Here is a 21267-nt window from a genome sequence, read left to right as displayed (position 1 = left end):
CAACTGGGTACAGAACACAATTCAACTGCTCTGGGCTTCACCCAACTGAGCAAGACTTCGTTCACTTCGCACTCGGAGGGCGGGCTTAGGAGAACGATCAGCGGGAGAGCAATAGCAATGAGCACAACACTCCCGCTCCCAACTGCTGCTCTTAATAATATTAACTCTTATAAATTTTCAAGTATTTAGTATTTATAACGTATATGACTTAACAGCAACCATGTCGTCATCCCACTTATGACAGTGTCGTGATCATTGTGCCCAGATACGAGGGCCATACGTGTGAACAGTCGCTGCCGGAGTGATCCGAACTGTGTTTATATTAGGCTTATATGATTGGCGAATCGTGAGGGGATTGGGGATTTGATGGATAAGCAAAGGTAGGCGGTATGTAAACGTTGTCAGATTACCTCTTTTCATTTTCTTTTTCCTTTTCTGTTTTTTATTTTATTTTACTTTTTGCAATCTCAAGAGCTGATTTAAGATACAAGATACGGCGTAACTACATTTCAGTCAACAATAGGCCGCAAGAACACACGGAGCAAGTGCTTCCAGCTAAAGCTTGTCAATGGGAGTGGCAACAACAAGAGCAGACAAGATGATCAGGCTTGAGGAACTGCAGGATGACGACACACCTCCAAGCAAGCCACCTGCACAGCCAGCGGACTTTGAGACAGCTATCGATGCGGCTGGCTTTGGCATGTTTAACATTTTGCTCCTCCTGGTGGCTGTGGCCGCGGCAATGGGCACAGTCTATGAAACGTCTACCATGTCGTATATACTGCCAAGCGCTGAGTGTGACCTACATTTGACCCTAATAGATAAGGGTGTACTAAATGCGATCACCTATGCGGGCATGATATCGTCCGCCATTCTGTGGGGCTATGTGGCCGATACGAAGGGACGGAAGAAGCTGCTGGTCTACGGATATTTGGCAGATACGGTTTGTGTGCTGGGCGGCGCTCTTAGCCAGAACGTAGTGCAGCTCATGATCTTTAAGTATTTGGGCGGCTTCACGTAAGTTCCAACTAACTAAATACGCCCATATATGTTCGATGTACGATGTACTTTGATGTACATCCCAAACACCTAGTATGAGCGGACCGTTTGCCGTCCTGATGACATATTTAACGGAGCTGCATGGACGCCAGTATCGACAGCGTATCATGATGATGGTTGGCATTATGTTCAGCGTGGGCACGCTCAGCTTGCCCGGCCTGGCCATGGGCATATTGCCCCAACCCTGGGACATACAAATTTTGGGACTCTCATGTAAGTGACCTTCGCGTCTCACCTTCTACTCTCAGCTATAGTAGTTGCTGATAATAGTTACGTGCACTGATTACGACTTGTTTGAATTGCATTATATATTTATCGGTTTACACGGGCAATTAAGTAGCTATGTAGATTTATGGTCTATCGGCTTACACGTCCCATAAAGCAGCTATGTGGATTTACAGCTGTGCATTCAAGATATTTGAGATTCCATAAAAACAATTTGTAATCTTAATTTAGTCTAGCCAAAGCAGAAACAAAGGAAAGGATATTTAAATTTGCAACTGCAACATTTAACTGAGCATCGCAACAAATTGATATGCTTAACTAAGTCATCAACTCACTCATGCAATTATCAAAATATGTAAACCATTTTACCATATTGCTAAATCTGTCGTCATGCTCCACAGCTCAATTAACTTGAATAACTATTTACATCTTATTGACAACTTAAAATATAATTAAGAGTCATTTGTTCGGCAGTTAATAAGTTTGACTAGGTGACAATTTTCGTGTTAAATAATTAAGAACTTAACGCCGACCGAGCGAAATTTAGCAAAGTCGTTTCAAGGATACAACTTGTTGACTCCGTGTATTAAATTCCTCTTGATTATATACATATTTACTTATAGAGTTAAACAATTATGACTAACTTTTCTTTGGTGTTCGCTTGCAGTGCATGCCTGGCAGGTTTTTGTAGCCATCAGCGCTGTGCCCAGCATCTTGAGCTGTGCTTTCTTTCCCTTCTTTCCGGAGAGCCCAAAGTTTCTAATGTCGCGCGGACGCAACAAGGAGGCGCTGGAGGCGTTCAGGTTCATCTATGCCTTGAACAAACGTCAGCCACGCTCGGCATATCCAGTGAGTGAAATTAATGAAAATTGGAAACTAATTTGCATAGCTTAGGCGGTTTCTTTTCAAACTCTCAGATCAAAGAACTTGCCAATGAGCAGTCTCCAAAATCCGATGCACAACAGCTGGAGCAGACTGTTGACACTGCCAATGGCAAGACGGCTGTGGACAAGGCACAGCCCAAGGATGCGGATGTCGAGCTGGCCAGCAAGCCAAAAAGTTCTCTGCACTTGGGTCTGCTCCAGCTGCGACCGCTCTTCGTCAAACCCTACTTGGGACTATCGCTTTTGGTATACCTGCTCAACTTTTGCGTTCTTTTGGGGTAAGTCACTTTGCATATGAAGAGCGATGCATAGCCAACTAAGCCCATACGAAATTGGCAGGCAGAACACGATGCGTCTTTGGCTGCCGCAGCTGTTCGCTTCCATCAAGGAGTACGAGCAACTGGCCAGCAGCCAGGCGCATAGCGAAAGCACTAGCATCTGCAACATAGTCGACTACAGCGTGAATCGCACGCAAAGACAACTGGAAGCGGCTGCCTTGGGCGATCCCATGGCCGAGTGCACGGTGAATGTGAGCGCCGCCAGCTACACCAACAACTTGATTGTGGCCTCCGCCGGCCTGGTCTCCTATGCGCTGGCCGGTGTCCTGGTCAATCTGGTGGGCGTCAAGCGGATTATGTGTTAGTATTAATCAAAAACTCTTGCCAGAGCTAGCCTGTGAATTGTGCTCGTTTGATTTGATTGATAGGTATGTGTCTGTTTGCCGCCGGCTCCTGTGCCCTGGGTATGTACTGGTCGAGCTCATCTACGACGACCGTGGCGCTGGCCTCCGTATTTGTTTCCGTGGGCAGTATATCGGGCACATCACTCATCAGCGCCTCGCTCAGCATGTTCCCCACCGCGCTCCGGTAGGTCGTCACACTTAACTATCCCATTCAAGTTGCCTACTCTAACGACTAACCTCACCTGAAATTGAATTGCCCTTGACAGCACGATGATCGTCTCGCTGAGCATGATGGTCGGCCGCATGGGCTCTTTGGTGGGCAATATCTTCTTTCCGGCACTCATGACCACCGGCTGCCTGCCCCCGTTCCTCATGGTTAGCTGCTTTATGTTCAGTAAGTTCCTACTTAGGGCTTTACCCTTTTATCCCTTTTATTTATTATTTATTATTTCTATTTCCCTTCATTTGCACCTTTCAGCTGGCTGCCTGTTGGCCTCATTTCTACCCGTAAAAAACAAAGCTGCACTGAAGTAGCTCAATTTCCATATTCATGAATCCATTTACCCCCAATCAACTTTTCACAGATTGCTTTATATATAGCCGCTAGCTTTAGATAGACTTAAGTTTTTTTTTGTTTTTTTTTTTTTTTTTTTTTGTTACTCTTTCGTTTGTTTTGCTGTTATTAAAATTTAATTTGTTACAAAATGAGAGCTGCAACTGCTTCTGGAAACTTTGTTCTTGACACTCCTTAATTGCACTCACTTATTAATTCCTGTCCTGCTGCGCATATATTAGTCCTCACAGGCGGCAAGAACCAAGAAATTGCAAAAACATAAATAATAATAAATAAAACAAGTATAAAGAAAAACGTCAAGTTCATGATTCAATTTATATTTTCGGTTTGCCTTCGCACTTGCAACTTGGATAGACACTGATGCAGCTCAACTGCCATGATGGATGAGTACGGCTTCTACAATAAGAGGCATAACAAATTATTCAGCAAATCGAATTGAAATGTGTTTTTCTGTTGGAGAAAGGGGAAAACATTTTTGAATGATTATGAGTAAGCAGTTTCTATTGGCCTGGTAGGAGAAGCGTTTTGCATTGCCATTGAAAATGGGCATCCTTGGGTATATGGTCGAACCCATTAAGTAAAGTCTGGAGCAAATTGAACCGCTGCGCTGGTCTAACTTAGCCTGTGTGTGTAGACAGGCATCGATCTAGAAATCTGTAGTAGTTACATGAAGCCTATACCACGTGTGGAACAAGTTGGTTCAAGCAATTAAAAATATATTAGCTATTTGATCGGGCTTAGGGTATCTCGCAGTTGGACACTCCCGAACTGCGCGCGCTTACTTGCATTTTCAAAAAATATATTGAGGCACTCCTGGGATGATTTATCTATAATGACTGTAAAACCTTTAACGCATGTAATTGGAGATTTATATTGATCAATCAAACAGCCATTATATAATGAACTTCGAGTGCGTATTGCAAATTGGCTGCTGCTGTTACTGGATGGCTATTCGACACAATGAAATAAACAAACAACATAATTAGTGCTCAAATACTAGCTACAGCAGCAACCTTCAGATTATGCCACAAAAGACTACAGAAACTCATGCACTTTGAGCCCGCATTCAATGTCGGAGTGACTAGGTGTCTGGGCTACTCGGACGACTGCATGACTTCATTAAAATTTATGAAATGCTGCAAAGGAGACGAGTAGAAAAACTGTTGCCATTTGTAATAGCTTGGCCAGGCAGTTAAGTAGTTAGCGAATGGAATATTTTGAGTAAGGCCAACAGCAGCTTCACTCTGCTGCCTCACATTCAGCAACTATCATAATAAGTGCTGTGATAATTTGCAGTACAGTTCTTATCGCAATAAGTTCGCTCGCTTTCTCTCTCTCTCGCACTCGCTCATTCTCTCGCGCTCTCTTTATATATTTTTCTTTCGTTAGCGCACATAGCTTGAGTGCGCTCTTGGCGGCTCTGGGTGATATATGAGCCGATGGTAGGCAGCCAGCACCGCTAGCTAAATGGAAATGTTAATTATCTGACAACGGAAACGCTTAAAGTTAATGTGAGCAGGCAGCAGACAGTAGACAGCAAACAGCAGGCATTTAGGAGGCCGGTCTCTCGTCGAGGCTCTATGTGCAGCTTAGGCTGAATGGGAACGGGTTGGGCTTGTGCAAGGGGCGCTGGCAGTGGCGACAGCTGGGAACATGATTTTACAAATCTTTGAAATCGGAGAAGCCGCAAAAAGTTTTAATTAAAAAACTTGTCGCTTGACTTGCTAAATGGGGCCATGGTCAGAAGGGTCTTAGCACCACCCCGCCCACTATGGCTGCTCTCTAGCTGTGGAATCTAGCATTGGAATCTGTGAGTGAATGGCAATGTGAATGCATCGCCTCAACAGGTAACACACAAGCGCAATTTACGTCACATTCGCCGTCTGTTTAATCTTATCAGCAGGCGAGACAAGCGGGAGCGGGCATAAATGCATGTCGGACAGCGCTCGGCGTACACAGTCGAACAAGATGAGCCTCAGCGAGAAGGTGGTGATTGTGACGGGGGCAAGCAGCGGCATCGGCGCTGCCATCGCCCAGGTAATGGCCCGCGAGGGAGCGCATTTGTCGCTGGTCGGACGCAACCTGAAAAATTTGGAGGCAACGCAGGCGACACTCCAGCAGCTATATAAAGGCGTGCAGACCCTCAATGTGGTGGCCGATGTGACCAAGGATGCGAATGTGATAATACAGCAGACGCTGAACAAGTTCGGACGCATCGATGTGCTAGTGAATAATGCCGGCATTTTGGGTAACGGCCCGCTCATCGATCTGGACATTGACGAATTCGATGCGGTGCTCAATACAAATCTGCGAGCCATTGTGGTTTTGACCAAGGCAGCTGTGCCGCATCTGCTAAAGACCAAAGGCGCTGTGGTCAACATTAGCAGCTGTGCCGGCATCTGTCACTTCCCTGGCGCACTCTCCTACGGCATATCGAAGGCGGCACTGGATCAATTTACGAAAATCGTCTCGCTGGAGCTGGCGCCGCAGGGTGTCCGCGTGAACTCTGTGAATCCGGGCTTTGTGGTCACCAACATACACAGTCGCATTGGCATTGTGGACGAGGCATACAAATCGTTGCACGAACGCGCCGTCAACTCCCATCCCATGGGCCGTGTCGGCGATGTTTTCGAGGTGGCCGAGGCCGCCGCGTTCCTGGCTAGCTCCAAGGCCAGCTTCACCACCGGCGCCCTGCTGCCAGTCGATGGAGGCAAAAATAATTTTACGCCACGCTAAATGACAAAGTATTCCCAGCTAAATATGTATACATATATGTTTTTTTGTTCTATTTAAGTGAAATACATGCAAAATGAATTTGGTTTCACTCAATGTTTGAGTTCTCTGCGTGTCCCCAGCCCCAACGACCCCAAAATGACCGCCAATCAGGTTGTCATTCACACTCGACTCGACAAGCTAGTCAGCTTATCGCGAGCAGAAGCAAAACATTTCTGATACCGGACCAAGTATGATATGTAATACCCCCAGACCCATGCCCATGCCCATACCCATACAGCTGATATGTAGACGAGCAAGCAGAAGAATTTATATTCAATTCTTATCTGTTAATCTTGGCTCCGCACTATCAGGCACTCAGTTATATTGGGAATTGTTTGCTGAAGGGGAAAAAGGGTCAAATCGGTCATTGTTCCCCTTACGAAATTTCTAAGCAACTTCGGGCATTTGACTTTGGGACAACTTTGGGAAATTTTTGACACGAAAAGCTGCGGTTGACTAAAACCATTTACGAGTCCATGCAAAGCTTTCGTCTTGAAACGAACCAGGCATAGTTTGAAATTGAAAATGGAAACTTTCTAACAAAAGCAACACGAAAGGCAATTCAATAAATAATATTGTATAAAGCAATTGGAATTTCATTAGTTTTTTGTTGTATGAATTGCATGGCAATGCTCCTCCTCGAGAGAAAAGTCCCTAAGCACATCATTTTTTTTTACTTTTTTATTGCTTTTCTATTTATTTTAACTTGTTTTTTAAGCTTTCCGTCCTTTTTATGATACTGAAAATCTGCAATTTTGTGAACAATACAAAATAAAGAAATAACAACTTTATTAAAAATTCAGACAAATTTGCAAGTTCACCCAAGTTAAATTTGAACTTTAAGCTTTCTTAAGATTCAGTTAGTTATGCGCTTAGTAAATATCCAACTAGACAGCTTTCAAGCATCATAAGAAAGTGGATGCTACATGCTTAAAGTTTTTTAGTTGACAAAGCTTTCGTTTCCATTTCAACCCCTAAAACACATCAAGCTTTAAGCTTAACGCAACCCCATTGATAAAAGCTCTGGATGGAAAATGCAAATGGACTCAACTGTCAGTGCGTGAAAAGCAGTCACAGCGTTTGCTTCGTGACTGCAATAGAAAATAAACCTGCCTGTCCGCCCGTCGGCCCGTCTGCCTATCTGACTTCTGGCTTTGCCAACTGTCGAGGCTCAACCACCCGCACACACGTAGACACAAATGCGAGCGGATTGGCCAGCTGTTAGCAGAACAGTCGAGTGATTGATTTTTCGCATCAGCAACTCGACCAAAGGGAAAGTGTGGCATAGGTGAAAGTGACAACTGCACTGGCCCAGCCACACATATGGACATGAATGCCACGCTGGCCGAAGGTCAGCAGCCAGCCAGCAGTAGCAGTAGCAGCAGTAGCCCGACCAGCTGTGACAGTCTGCAGCAGTTGACAAAAACAACGACCCAAGCAGGCACAACAACTGTCAATGAAGACGTGGAAGGCATTGAGAGCCCAGCATATCCAGAAACAGATCAGGACGCAGATACATTTGCCGAAGACGAGGCGCAGCCATTGAGCGAACGCTGGTCGCCATTGGGCGCAAATTACGATGATGCCAACAGCGCCAGCTCCGAGCTGATAACAAGCGGCGACTGTGAACTGAAGCCAACTATGCTCAACCAGGAGCTGGAGAAGCAGCCGCCAGCAGTGGCAGCGGACGAGGAGAGCGCCAGCGAATTGGCACGTTTGCGCAGCATTGAGGAGGAGCAGGAGGTGTTGACCAGCTCACTTTTGGCATTGACCTCGCAGTTTGCGCATGTCCAGCTGCGCGTGCGACAGATTGTAGAGGCGCCCACAGATGAGCGGGATCAGCTACTGCGTGATCTGGAGGATTTCGCCTTTCAGGGCATACCGGAGGTCGCACAACCCGACAACAATGACAACGACAATGATGAAACGCAGGCGGCGACACCGCCGGATGGCCAGCTAATCGAGCAGCTGAAGTCTCAGCTAACGGAGCTCGAGCAGTTGGCCTATGATTCAGGTGCACCCGGTGTGTTGCCGCAGCATGTGCTGCTCGAGAAGCAAAAATTCATTCTGGACGAGCTGCGCACCAAACTCAATCTGCAAGTCGAGCAACATCAACTGCCTGCTCTCAGCACCGAGCAGCTGCGCCACCAGGTGGACAATGCCATTGGTGAATTTGTGGGTCCGCTCAAAATGAAGGAGCAGCTGGTAGCACAGCTTAAAACACAAATCACCGATCTGGAGCGTTTTATAGCCTTTCTGCAGTGCGACACCGCAGGCGGCAGCAGCACCACTAGCGCCAGCGACAAGATAAAGCTGCTTAGTGGTGCCTACAATAGCTACGCGGCCAAGCAGACAGCAAGGCAGACGCCCGGACAGCTGCCCGTGGTGCCAACCGCAGCGTCAACAACAACAACCAATAGCAGCAGCAGTAATATGGCTGCGGCAGCAGAAGCAGCATCATCATCATCATCCAACGCCTCGGAGTATGCACCACGACGCGAAAGCCTGCACAGCAAGGCGCATGGACTGCTGGACAAGGCATCGCTGCTGATGCAGATGTTTGCCACCACACATTTCGCCAAGCGCCAAGCGGACTTTCAGCAAAACTCTCTAAAGAAGACGCACAAGGGCAACCATTGGGGGTGAGTAAAAAATAATAAAAATTATAATTGCTATGAGAGAATTGGAATACCCGTTAAGTTTTCGTGGGCACTGTGGCAACGCTAATGCTCAATCGATAAGTAAAGCGCTTCGATAAATTTGTACATTTTGAGTAATGATCCGTTAGAATTGCACCTATTTTGAAAAGAGTGGCAGTCTCTCAGCGACAAGTAGATCGAGTAGTTTAATTTGTAATTTATTGCCGATATTTAACGACACCCATAAGCTTAAATATATATTAATTTCCAAAGGGATCTGCGCGCGCAGCTGGAGGTGGACATCCAGGAGGTGGCAGCATTGGCAGCCACATTAAGCTGCGATCGCGAGAAGTTGGCCAACATCAAGCGTGCTCTGCGCCAGCAACGGGAACAGCAGGCACCCAATGCCAATAAACCAAGCGTCTCAGTTGATGCACATAATGGAGCATTAACCACTTTACCGCCACGTTGCAGGCGTGCAGCTGTCAACACCGCCGGCCACGAGCTGACGCCTTATGCCGCAAGCGCAGCCGCAGCCTCATCCGATTCGGATGAGGACATGTACGAGCGTTATGATTGGAACACGGACAAGTCCTTGGGACGACGTATTGTGCATATGCGTGGCGATTCTATAGCCACCATTGGGCGCGAGCTAACCAATGTGGTGCGCAAGAACTTTGCGCGCACATTGCAGCAGCTCATCCAACATGGGCTGCGCATACCAGCCGAATCGGCGGCGTCCAGCCTAATGGTGCCCTTCATGCGTTGCCTGCAGCCGGGTGCACAGCGTGTGGCGGCGGGTGCGGCAGCAGAGATGCAGTTCCTTGGCATTGGTCGCGCTATGCACGCTTGGGAGCTGATACTCGAGTACTACAATCTAAAGAATGGTGAGGAGTACAACAATACACCGGCCAGGAAGCTGTCGCAGAGTTTCCAATTAGATATTGTGGACGCGCATGCGGTAACAGCCAAGCAAAGTCTGTTGAGCGCCATTGGCATGATCCTGGCAATGCATCGACCCTATAAGCGCAGCTACAATGCCCACTTCAAGGCTCTGATCTGTGCTGGACTCAAGTGAGTTACATATTTGAGGTCCCAAATAAAGGACTTCCATCATAATACGGAGCTCACTTAATAATCTTTTATCTTCTGCTTGCAGCGCACATCTTTTGGTGGAGTGGCTCAATCTGATACTCAGCTGCAACGAGCTAATTGATACTTACTACACGTCCAATAGCTATGTGGCATGCACGGGCTTCCGCGACTCGTTGCGCTCAATTGATGCACTGTCCAAATTTGACTTCGATTTGCCAGTGGATCTGGCCATACGGCACTTCCGCAATATCTAAACTGAATCGATCGATGAATCGAATGACATCTAATTTTTGTTCTCCCTTTATAACTAGTCCAAGTCATAATTCTAAATGTATAAATATGTGTATATAACTTTAGATATGTCCAATTAACTAAATACCTACTAAATACAATTACTAAACCTAATGCTTAGAATTCGTTTGTGTAAAACTGATGTATACATTGGCTCAGTTTGTCGCCCAGTGGTCGCTGCAGCGGACCGCAGCTGAGTCCTGCCAGCAGTTGACGTGCTTCGGCCTCGCTTTGGCACTCCGCATAGGCATCCAGCAGCAGACGCGGCGTCGCATATCGCTCTACAATGGCCAAGGCACGGTCAATGGAGAGAGAATGTAACTGCAGCAGCTGCTGCACAAAAACCTCGCGCACCGTCAGCTGTGCATTGCGCGCCGAATCCTCGTACAGCGAACGAAACTTCAGCAGGCCCACTTGACAAATGTCTGTATGCGTCGTGGACAGGTGTGTCTTGTCCACGCTGTGCAGCGACCTGGATGCGCCCACATAGAGCTGCTGCAAAGCACTGCCAACGCCGCTGAGATAACACATGGAGCGGTAGTGGTTGTCGCAGCGCACCACTTGGATACCAGCGGACTGGACGCGAGCATTGATGAGCGCCTGCTGCAACGACTCTAGCGGTAGGCCAAGCTGCTCATTGTCGCCATAATCCTCGATCAGGTAGATGATGTGCGATAATCCGCACTGGTGCAAGCGATGCTTCTGCTCGTGAAAGCGACCATCACGAATGCTGCTTGCTAAGTCGTCCATACGCTTGCGCTCCACGATGTAGGGCAGCACAAGCTCATTGCCGGCGGCATCACGCGCTATCCACAGAAAGTCACCAACTGTTAGGCGACGCACCTCGTGTTCCACGTTCAGTGTTTGCAGATAGCTGCGTGTCTGATCTAATATACGCTTATTCTTGCCACTCGTCTCCTGCGTATCCACAAGCAGCACTATGCGATAGCTGCCCGCAGTCATGTGGACGGCACGTTCCCGTTCCTCGGCTGCTGCCAGTTCCTGTTGTACTTTCTTGGTCAACTTCTTGGGCTTCTGCAGCTGCTGTTGTTTTTGCTTCCGTTGCACTACTTTGACAACCTGTTGCACCTGTTCCTGATACTGCGTGCTGTTGGACGCAGGTGTGGGGGTCATTTTCAGTTTGGCTTGGCTTGCCAGCAGCCTATGCTGACGCAGTTCATCGTCGATCAGCTGACATAGCGTTGCACCAAATCCGCGCAGCACGGCGCATTCGCGGCCACTATACAGCGGCAGCGGATAGCTGCGCAGGGCCTGCAGCGCCTGTCGCAGAGTGTGCTGCGATTTCCGATTACGTTGCTCGGCTTCATGAAGCCAACGTTCCAGCCATCGCGTGAACAGTGGATTCGGCTGCTGCAGCTTAATTTCCAGACGTATTTCCATACCCGCGCCAAACGACAAATTAAGGCTGCCACCTAGTTGAAATAAGACTGCGCTAACGTGTGAATGTCAAAAATAATAAATCTCTAAATTAAATTAAAATATTATAACAATAGAATATTTATATTCTTGTTAACATTCTCTTAATTGATGTAACGCTTTCTATTAAAAACAGAATTTAATGGGTACCGCCATCTATTGTCAATACTCAAATTTTAAATACTACTGCGCCAACGTGTGAATATCAAAAAAAATCTCTAAATTAAATTAAAATATAATAATAGAATATTCATATTAACATTCTCTTAATTGAAGTAACTTCTATTAAAAACAGAAAGTAGTGTGCACCGCCATCTATTGTCAATACTCTAATTTGAAATACCATATATTTAAAATAACGTTAAATTATGTTGTGCGCATGTGCATGAGCGTGCACTGTACCACCACCTATTATCAATTTCCCTCATCAAGCTACCATATCGTTGGAAATAGTTAACACTAGCGTTGCCGTTTTGTACACAAATACGCCGTACTGTGATTGTCCAATTCTTAAACGTGCAGCTTTGTTTTGCGGCACTCTGCATCAACAATGACCAGCAAACCGTCCGGCAGCGGCACCAATAGCAGCAATGCTAACATCAGCATCAATGACATCAACCTGGAGGCGCTGAACCTCACCGAAGGCATTCGCGATTCGCCTGTCTGCATCATTGTGCTTGGCATGGCCGGATCGGGCAAAACGACTTTTACGCGGAGTTTAATCGAGCACGCTCAGAAGCAGTTTAATCCGTATGTCGTAAACTTAGATCCCGCCTGTCGTGAGGTTCCCTATGCAGCGCATATAGACATACGCGACACTGTCAACTACAGAGAGGTAATGAAACAGTATCAGTTAGGCCCCAATGGCGGAATCGTGACTGCGCTCAACATGTTCACCACCAAGATGCCGAAATTTGCGGAGCTGGTTCGACGCGCCGGTGAGCGTGGCCACAAATGGTGCATCATCGATACGCCTGGCCAAATCGAGGTGTTCACCTGGTCGGCATCAGGAAGCATCATCACTGAAGGGCTCGCCACCATGTTTCCCACGATCGTTGTCTATGTTATGGATGTTGTGCGTTCCAGTTGCCCCACGACATTCATGTCTAACATGTTGTATGCCTGTTCCATACTCTACAAAACGCGACTGCCCTTTCTGATTGCGCTCAACAAGGTGAGCTTCAACAACCATGCTTAAAGAGATGCCTTAAAGTATTTCTATTATTTGTGCGCAGATTGACCTGAAGGATTGTAGCTTTGTGCAGGAGTGGATGACCGACTTTGAGGTGTTCCAGGATGCGCTGGAAGAGGAGCACAGCTATGTCAACAATCTGACGCGCACCATGTCGCTCACACTTGACACATTTTACGAGAACCTTATCACATGCGGTGTCTCTGCCAAGACGGGCACCGGCTTTGCAGACCTCATCAAGCATATACTCGACTGTGTAACCGAATACGAGCGCGACTACAAGCCGGTCTATGAGAAGATGCGGCTGCAGCGCCTTGCCGAACAGCAGTCAATTCCACTGCCAGCCGCTAGCATCGATGAGGCGGGCACAGCTGTTCCCATGGGCCTCGATCTGAGTGTTAGTTATAGCAACTATTCAAATTATTAAGAACTTTAGCTGATTCGCTTTTTATACACTTGCAGGATCCAAAGACCAATTCAGATAATAGTGTATATCTTATGGCACCGAGCCTGGTGCCGGTGCAAATGGACGCCGATGAGGAGCTGGAAACCGATGCCAAGAACAAAACAGAAGAACAAAACTTCCAAAGCTTCGTCCAGAATCATTTGACGGCACAGCAAAATAAACGCGACAAACAGCAGCGCGAGCAGCAGGAGCAGAAATCTTGAAAGTGATAAACTATGTTCATTATTAACACCTAGATCTAAGCCGAAGCAAAGTATAGAAGGTTTACAGTTCTACAAATAAATGTACATAGTTACCAAATTATAGATTAATGAAATCTTTCATATATTATATGCAGTTAGTTTGCTCTTTATTATTATTCACTTTAACAAGCAAAAACATTCAATATAGTGTTTGTTTCTTCTTTTTTTTTTGTATATGTTTATTTATATATATGTATATATGTGTGTGTTGGTGTGTGTGTGTCTGTGTGTAGTATGTTCTCTGGTATATGGACTTAACTGTTTAGCATTTGCAAATAATTTGTAACAATTACACTGATATATGTTGGATATATATACTATCCATGTTTGGAATCTTTGATTTGATTTATTCAATAATACATATGTGTATATATATAGGTATATACATATACTTATATGCGTGCTGGTGTATATGTAAATGCAAGCCATTATGTTTATAGTTTGCTTATATTATAGCATATACTATATACTACATATATATATTTATATATATACGTATATGGTATATAGTATAATGAGCAAATCAATTGTATGTGCGCCCTACCACGCCCAGCTCGCAGTTTTAGTTAAATATATATTATACTTACAAAAATACAGATCATCTCAAATTACAATTACAACTCTCAATGATTTACACAGTTATATAGATCGACATACATACATGTTATACAGTTACATACATACATATTCATAAACATATATAGTGTATACAGTGTACATAGTATTACTTTTCATTTGTATTTCTCCATTTTGTTTCATTATATTCTAATCAATCGAACTACCATCTACACACACACATATATGTATATACAGATATATAGATATATGCATATGTATATGTATATGAGCTCGTCAATATCTAACTCTATGCAATTTCCACTTCGCTCCGCTCCGATCCGATCCGAGAAGAAACTTAATACTTCATTTTAGCTTCTGCATTTTCTGTTTGTGCTCAAGAGACTGGACTTTCTCTTTCTCTTCCTCTTCCTCTTCCTCTAGACTGGACTTAAATGATTACATAAGTGCGTGCAGGGTGCGTTGCATAACGTCGCCCATCCTCAAGCCTGCTCCTAGTTTTCTGATCACTTGCCCTGTTAAATGCAGTTTAAGCTTCAAAATCTTGTTAATATTTGTGCTAAAAATCATAAATACATATATATATATTTAATCTATGTATTCAAATGTATATGCTTCTAAGTGTATGCGTGTTTACACACACACACGCGCACACCCAAGAAATGCTCACAATGGAAGAAGGAATCCAGTGCTGAACAGAAGAAAACGAAGGTGTTTGGTAACAGCTTAGTTAAAGAATCCTTAATATGTTTTCAAGAAACAGTCTTCTAGGTTTTTTTTCTGTTTTTTTTTTTTTTTAATTTTCTTTCTTTTTTGTTTACTTTGGAAACATAACAATGAAAATTGCTTGAGTGTCTTTGAGTTTTTTTAGTTTTTGTCAACTTTTCATTTCATTATGCGTTTGCTTTTTTTCGTTTTTTTTCGGTTTTTTTTTTGTTTTTTTGCATAGCTTAGCTTGGACAGTATTTAATTTTTTTTTTACTTTTTTTTTGGAAAAAGTTAGGTTCTTAACATATATATATAGATGTCTATATTTATATATGATCTTGATTACATATATATATATATATATATCAAATACAAATAAGCAAATATGTGCACGCATTGAAAATACATTTGAATATGTTTAAAAATTTGGAATTAATGTATTTATATATATATAAATAAGGATTCATATGTATATAAATATATATTTATACTATATATGCGATATAAAGCAAACGTTTTGTGCACATATTTGATTGTTTGTCAAATTTATATTTGATTAAAATACGCTTTTATATATCATTCATGATTTGAGTTGTCTATCAAGCTTTTCTTTTTGTATTTGATCAAAATTTTGTTTATCTATATATGCCTGTATATGTTTTTGTATATATATCATAAAAATATGTAAATACATATCTGAAAAACAGAGGAAAAAATAATCAAATTTAATAAAACATCAAAAAGCGAAAAAAGTGGGGCACACGCACGACTAAAGTTTATGTTTTTTGTTCTTTTTGTTGTTGTTGCATTTTTTATATACATTTAAATTAATCATCGTCGGACAGATTTGTTGTTGTGAGCAGCGTGGCATTATCCTCGGCGCCTTGCTCCTCAATGTCCTGCATAAGAGATAAGAGAGGGGAGTAAGATTTGATTGAGTTTCAGATGATTTAAGGCCTCACATATATATATGTTTGTATTATCCAAACCCCATTAGTTAACTAGCCCTGCTTTAAAAACGATTTACACTTTGTTTTTCTTAGACAAAATATATTTGTTTGTTTTTTGTTACATTCGATAGGACGTATAAAATACCACACGATCAAAATGTTAAACATTAAAAGTACTCGATCTATACACATATGTATATACGTATATCTCAACAAACAATGCCACATATATACATATATGTTACATTGCTTTAGTATTTCACCCACACATACACGCACACACTCACACATACAACATACAACACACATACAGAAATACGTTTAGAGAGACGAAAAAAAACATTTTGGTTCATAAAATTTTGATTCAAATTTCTTTTGCTTTTTTTTTGCATTCTTGTATAAAAATAAAAAAATTTGTTTATTTGAAATAAAAATTATTTTGTAATATATGTAATAATAATAATAAAAAAAAACTTATAATGAAACAAAACATTTAGGTTTACAAATAGCTTACGCTCTGAGAGAATATTGTAAATGCGACAGTAGAAAAATGTTTCATATGTTTTGTTGTGTTGTGTTGTGTTGTTTAGTGTAGCCAGTGCTTGAGTTCGCTAATAGAGTCTGTTCTGTTCGTGTTGTAGTTGTTGTTTGTTTGCTGTTTGTTGTTTGTTGTTTGTATTTTCGTTTGTTTGTTACTTGAGCGTCTGGAAGTGTGCGGAAGATTTTGTTGCATTTGATTGTGGCTGCAGCTGCATCTGCAGCTGAGCTGCTTCACTTGAGCTTTTGCTTAACCGGACTGGAGGACACCTGATCCGCCTCGGGCAGATCGCTCTCCTTCTTGCGCTTCACCTTGTCCTTGTTGGGCGCCTTCACCTTCTTGGACTGTGCTGCCAGCAGCTTGGCCTCACGTTTCGCCTCACGCTTGGCGCGCAGCTGCTCGGTTATGAAGGAGAACACCAGATAGCCCTGAACGGCGATCAGACCGATGAGTGCGATAACCGCACGCAGATTGTAGCTGCCGCCGGAGACACAAATGCCGTAGTAGAGTGTCAGCACACCAATCACTGAGGTGGCGAAACGCACCAGGACAAAGCACGCGTTGTTCACAATGCGCACGCGTGCCAGGCGCTCCTCGCGATCGAACACGCCAATCAGCTGGAAAATGTGGACGAGCAGCTCGCTGAAGTAGTGCAGGGTGAGGAGAACAAGGGCCAAACGCTGGAAGCTGAGCGTGTAGGCCAACACGATGAGCGTGAAGCCGCTAATGGAATGTATGATCTTGGGCTGTTGCTCCTCCTTGGCGCGCACCTTCTGGAAGTAGAGCTCGGGCAGCATATGCAGATAGTACGACAGCTGGATGATGAAGTAGAATTTGTGCAGGAAACTCATCGCATGTGCCGGATAGCCCTCCCAGAGCAGTGCTACCTGGCCCAGGTAGCCTTCGCGCAGCGCCACGTGCGTGCCCCAAATGAATGAGAGCAGGTAGAACGCAACCAGTTGGCCAGATTCGTTGAAGCGGGCCAGCTTAAATTTGGACAAGTGCAGCTTCTTGCTAATCTTGTCCAGCACAAACTCCTGGATGATGGCGTGCATAATGATGCAGGTGAGCGTGTAGAAGAATATCGCACAGTAGTCCTTAATGCCGGCCACATACGTATACGGCTTGCCATACGGCTGCTCCCTGCTGGCCTCCTCGCCGCTCACATTGTGGTGCAGCGATATGAAGGCGCTGGCAAACGATGCCGTCGACTCGTTCATAAGTCCAACCACAAACACCATCGCCACACAGGAGATGATGTCCGCATGGTTCTGTATGACGAACTCGTGGCTAAGTATTGGTGGATTCTTGTTGCTCGTCTTGCGGCCGAGACCAGGTTTGATGGCCATGATTAATGTTGTTGCTTCTTCTGGCTTGTTGCTCTGCAATGTTGCAAGTTGATGAGATTAGTGCATTGTGAATGCAATTAACGGACTCCCTCTCTCTCTCTCTCTCTCGTTCGTTCACACGCTCCGTGCGGGTGTGTGTACGTGTGTATGTGCGCGTGGCTGTTGCAACGTCAGCAGTCGCTGTCGTAGCAGCAGCAGCTGACAACGGCAGCGGAATTATGGCCATGTGCATGCAAATGCCAATCGGCCCATGCAACAACACAGCGCACACACATGCATGCACACGCGCACACACAATTAAAGCAAACAATACAAATTTGCCTTGTTGGCACACACACATATACACACATACGCGCGCTACAATCAAACACATATATACACACACACACAAGAGAGAGAGGCGGCTAGCGCCACACGCAAGCAATTTCTTTTTTGCTTTTCACTAGACAAGCGAGTTTGTTGTTGTTGTTGCTTACAGGATTGGAATTTGTGTTGCAATTTGCTGACGTAGGCGTCTTTCAGTTGTGTATATTTCTTTTGCTTCCACTTGTTTTATTTGTTGTTCTTGTTAAACGATATATTTTTTATTTGATTTTTTTCTATATCCAGTGCGCCTCTGGTCCAGCCGCCTCTGCTGCCTGCCTGCCTGCCTGTGGCTTTTAGTTTAGCTGCTGCCTCACCTGTGAGTGAGTGACTGACTGACTGGCCGATGTATTGCTACGTTTCACCGAAATCGCTGTGTGAATGCCAAGGCGGCCTACTGGCAAACAGAGCCGAGCAACAACAACAGCGCGCAGACACACTAGCCGCAGCAGTACAACAACACACTGTCAGCGGTAGCAACAAAAGCTACAACACTAACAATAACCAAAAAAAAAAAACTGCCACGCAAACGACTCTCGGCTCCAACGGGCAATAGTGTATGGTCGTGTTGTTGGTTTTTGTTGCTGCTGCCGCTGCTGGTTCACTACCACTTGTTCACGTTGTTGTTTATTGCCTGCTCGCTTGCACACACACTACGCTGTGCTTTCGTATTGCCGGTTATAGTTAAGCGCTCTCGCTTCCACACGCCCAGAGCGCCACAATATTATGTTGAGGCGCCCAATCGTTAGTATCACGATGCTTGGCCACGATGTCCGTTTTGATTCTCGTTTACTTCGTGTGCCAGCCGACTGTGACGTGGAATTTGTTGTCTTTTACGTTTATCGATAGACAATACGCGTCATCAATGGTCTTGCAACCCTGCACTACAAACTGATAGTGGGCATAACAAAAAGAAGGTCGAACGGTACACATTGTATGTTTACGAATACACATTTTATTCTCAACTTTTCCACGATGCTGACGTCATGCGCAGTAACCGAGCACTTCACAGAGCTTATACGCTCTTTAATTTTTTGCCATTAACGTTAATACGCACACATTGCACAACTTATACATAACGGTTGGCATTCAAAAATGATTTGAATTCAATGGATGCGCACGTACAGCTATAAACATTATATTATTAAAATATATTATAATATTAGATCTTAAAACATTGTGTATACTTTGGGGATCCTCTGCTATATTTTAAATTATTTGTTTTTATAAAAAATTTGAAACCCATTTCAGATACAGCTTAGAGTGTTTGTAATTAGCGCAAGGTTATGCAAGGAGTTGGCCCCCACATGGCAATTAAATGCATTTTGTACTCACGTTACGATTTCGCTTGCGCACAGAGGACACAATTGTGCGCTTGTTGCGTGCCACCAAGCAAACAGTTATAATTAAAATCATGCCGATAAGTGCAAATCCGAGTAGTGCGGGCAACAGCACGCTATCCTCAGCCTTGTAGCCCTGCAAAATAAAAAGTGTGGGCTAGACAAGGACACAGGCAGTGGCATACAATTAGAGCGATATGCGATACTTACCGACCACTGGACATAGGTGGATGGATCTATGTAGGCCCAACGCGTATTCATCCAAATGTTGTTGCTTTTGTTCTGACCCACATCCGTATTGCTCGATGATTGTTGTTGCTGTTGTTCATGCTGTTGCTGCTGCTGTTGTTGTTGTTGTTGAAGCTGTGTGCTCTGCGTTTTGGCCAGCACGGGCGGCATGATGGGTTTTTTGGCTGCCGACTTGAGCAGCGGTACTTGTATGATGCGCGTGGTTAAGGTGGCTGCCATCTGACGATTGTTAAGCGGTGGGGCGACGGCAGCGGTGGCAACGGTTGTCCTTGGGAAGCCTTGGCGCTCAGTGCTGGCCGGGATCATGGGTGCCACTGGTTCAGTTGTTTGCATGCTCTGAGTTGGAGTTGTTGTTGGTGCTGTTGTAGTTGTTGATGTTGTAGTTGTAGTCGTAGTTGTAGTTGTTGTAGTGCTGCTGGCTGGCATAGTTTTGTTGACCTTTAATATGAACTGCTCAATGCCATTGCGATTTACAATCTGCACAGTTTTGCCCACATTCTGGCCCAACATGGCCGCCACCGGTGGAGCGGGAGCTGCAGCTGTTGCTGTCCTGGCTCCAGTGGCTGCTGCTGCCAGATGTGACTGCTGCCTGTCGCCACTGTGCGTGAACGCTGCCTTCGTTTTGAGGAACCATTCAGTGGGACTGGGCAAACATTCGGCGGAGACCAGAAACGGTATAAGCACGGCCCCAATGATCACCGTGCAGACAAAGATCAGCCCCAAATACGCAAAGAATGTGCGACGTCTGCGTGGCGGAACCGCCGACGAGCTGCGCTTGGCGCCACTAGATGTGCTGGAGGAGGACGTGCACGTTACGGAGGATGTGTTTGCTGCCTGGCAGCTGGCATTGCTCAGCTTGCCCTCAATTCGGAAATCATCGTTTTGCGGTAAAATCGTGTACTGCAAGCTGTTCTCGCCGTGCCGTATGGTTTTGTACATTTTGAACGTCTTTTTTTACTTACGTTTCTTTTTTGTTACTTTTTCTTGTGTATTTGTGTTTGTAAGCGAAAACAAGGACACTGTAGGACACTTTTTTTCTTTTTTTTTTTTAGCTCTGTTTCCTGGTGCTCAATTGTGCTTCACACTAATTGCTGTTGTGCCAATTGTTGTTGTTGTTGCTGGTGCTGCTCCTGCTGCTGCATGCATGCTTCTTGCGCACTAATTTTATGTTTTTATTGATTGAGCGTTGTTGTTTTGCCAATCGCAGAGAGACGAGCGCAGGCAGCAGCTTGAAAAACCAAAACTTTTTTGGCGCAGTCGCAATTTGCAAACTCCGCAGTGTGGCAAAACAGATAACGGTTATAAATCCGACATCTACCCAGTGTTGAGAAAGCCAGGTTGGCAATGCATTCCAATTGGTATATGCCATTCACACAGTACATCGCACACACTTATTTGTATTTATACTGTGTGATGCGAAAAATTGTGAAAGAGCAAGGCTATTAAATTTGAAAAAGGAAACAATAATTTTTTTATTTCAATGTGTTTTTATTCGTATATAATTGTCTCTTTAATCTATACATTTTCAATAATAAATACTGAACTATTTGGTACAATTGCACGATTTTATGAGCTCTGACAAGAGCTGCTTGATTTTTATACACAGTTATATACATTATACGCTTGCAAAGCT

At 44.5% G+C, this 21267-nt stretch overlaps 7 protein-coding genes across 8 annotated transcripts; 4 read left to right on the top strand and 3 right to left on the bottom strand.

The window, feature by feature from the left end:
- The first annotated feature begins 495 nt into the window (after positions 1 to 495).
- On the top strand, positions 496 to 3489 carry LOC111601915 (synaptic vesicle glycoprotein 2B). Its single transcript, XM_023318762.2, has 8 exons — positions 496 to 1017; positions 1094 to 1272; positions 1952 to 2133; positions 2202 to 2446; positions 2508 to 2806; positions 2875 to 3034; positions 3117 to 3244; positions 3329 to 3489. Exons 1-8 carry the CDS (start codon positions 569 to 571, stop codon positions 3382 to 3384), a joined length of 1698 nt encoding a protein of 565 aa, XP_023174530.2. The 5' UTR covers positions 496 to 568; the 3' UTR covers positions 3385 to 3489.
- Positions 3490 to 5364: 1875 nt separating this feature from the next.
- Positions 5365 to 6203, top strand: LOC111601916 (3-oxoacyl-[acyl-carrier-protein] reductase FabG). The gene has a single exon (XM_023318763.2). It carries the CDS (start codon positions 5393 to 5395, stop codon positions 6158 to 6160), a length of 768 nt encoding a protein of 255 aa, XP_023174531.1. The 5' UTR covers positions 5365 to 5392; the 3' UTR covers positions 6161 to 6203.
- Positions 6204 to 7282: 1079 nt separating this feature from the next.
- On the top strand, positions 7283 to 10227 carry LOC111601947 (RUN domain-containing protein 1). Of its 2 annotated transcripts, XM_023318803.2 has the most exons (3): positions 7283 to 8841; positions 9112 to 9912; positions 9998 to 10227. In XM_023318803.2, the coding sequence occupies exons 1-3, from the start codon at positions 7523 to 7525 to the stop codon at positions 10185 to 10187; spliced, it is 2310 nt and encodes a 769-aa protein (XP_023174571.2). In that variant the 5' UTR covers positions 7283 to 7522; the 3' UTR covers positions 10188 to 10227. The 2 variants fall into 2 exon arrangements, 1 of the variants encoding a protein (XP_023174571.2); XR_002751577.2 differs by lacking the exons at positions 7283 to 8841; positions 9998 to 10227 and adding an exon at positions 8978 to 9039 and having other exon boundaries at positions 9112 to 9192.
- A 97-nt stretch (positions 10228 to 10324) lies between these two features.
- Positions 10325 to 11628, bottom strand: LOC111601948 (crossover junction endonuclease MUS81). The gene has a single exon (XM_023318804.2). It carries the CDS (start codon positions 11623 to 11625, stop codon positions 10342 to 10344), a length of 1284 nt encoding a protein of 427 aa, XP_023174572.1. The 5' UTR covers positions 11626 to 11628; the 3' UTR covers positions 10325 to 10341.
- A 401-nt stretch (positions 11629 to 12029) lies between these two features.
- On the top strand, positions 12030 to 13624 carry LOC111601900 (GPN-loop GTPase 1). The gene is made up of 3 exons (XM_023318742.2): positions 12030 to 12835; positions 12897 to 13250; positions 13316 to 13624. Exons 1-3 carry the CDS (start codon positions 12212 to 12214, stop codon positions 13520 to 13522), a joined length of 1185 nt encoding a protein of 394 aa, XP_023174510.1. The 5' UTR covers positions 12030 to 12211; the 3' UTR covers positions 13523 to 13624.
- Positions 13625 to 15574: 1950 nt separating this feature from the next.
- LOC111601908 (chromatin modification-related protein EAF1) lies at positions 15575 to 20921 on the bottom strand. The gene is made up of 3 exons (XM_023318756.2): positions 19596 to 20921; positions 19381 to 19521; positions 15575 to 15744 (listed from the first exon to the last, which is right to left on the bottom strand). The coding sequence occupies exons 1-3, from the start codon at positions 20571 to 20573 to the stop codon at positions 15673 to 15675; spliced, it is 1191 nt and encodes a 396-aa protein (XP_023174524.2). The 5' UTR covers positions 20574 to 20921; the 3' UTR covers positions 15575 to 15672.
- On the bottom strand, positions 16286 to 18910 carry LOC111601909 (translocating chain-associated membrane protein 1). Its single transcript, XM_023318757.2, has 2 exons — positions 18159 to 18910; positions 16286 to 17715 (listed from the first exon to the last, which is right to left on the bottom strand). The coding sequence occupies exon 2, from the start codon at positions 17680 to 17682 to the stop codon at positions 16567 to 16569; it is 1116 nt and encodes a 371-aa protein (XP_023174525.1). The 5' UTR covers positions 17683 to 17715; positions 18159 to 18910; the 3' UTR covers positions 16286 to 16566.
- Positions 20922 to 21267: the final 346 nt, after the last annotated feature.

Source organism: Drosophila hydei, unplaced genomic scaffold (genome assembly GCF_003285905.1).
Source record: "Drosophila hydei strain 15085-1641.00,03,60 unplaced genomic scaffold, DhydRS2 tig00000211-arrow-pilon, whole genome shotgun sequence".
NCBI classification, from domain to species: domain Eukaryota; kingdom Metazoa; phylum Arthropoda; class Insecta; order Diptera; family Drosophilidae; genus Drosophila; species Drosophila hydei.
The sequence above is the reverse complement of the archived record's forward strand: the minus strand, read 5'-3'. Positions and strand labels throughout refer to the sequence as shown.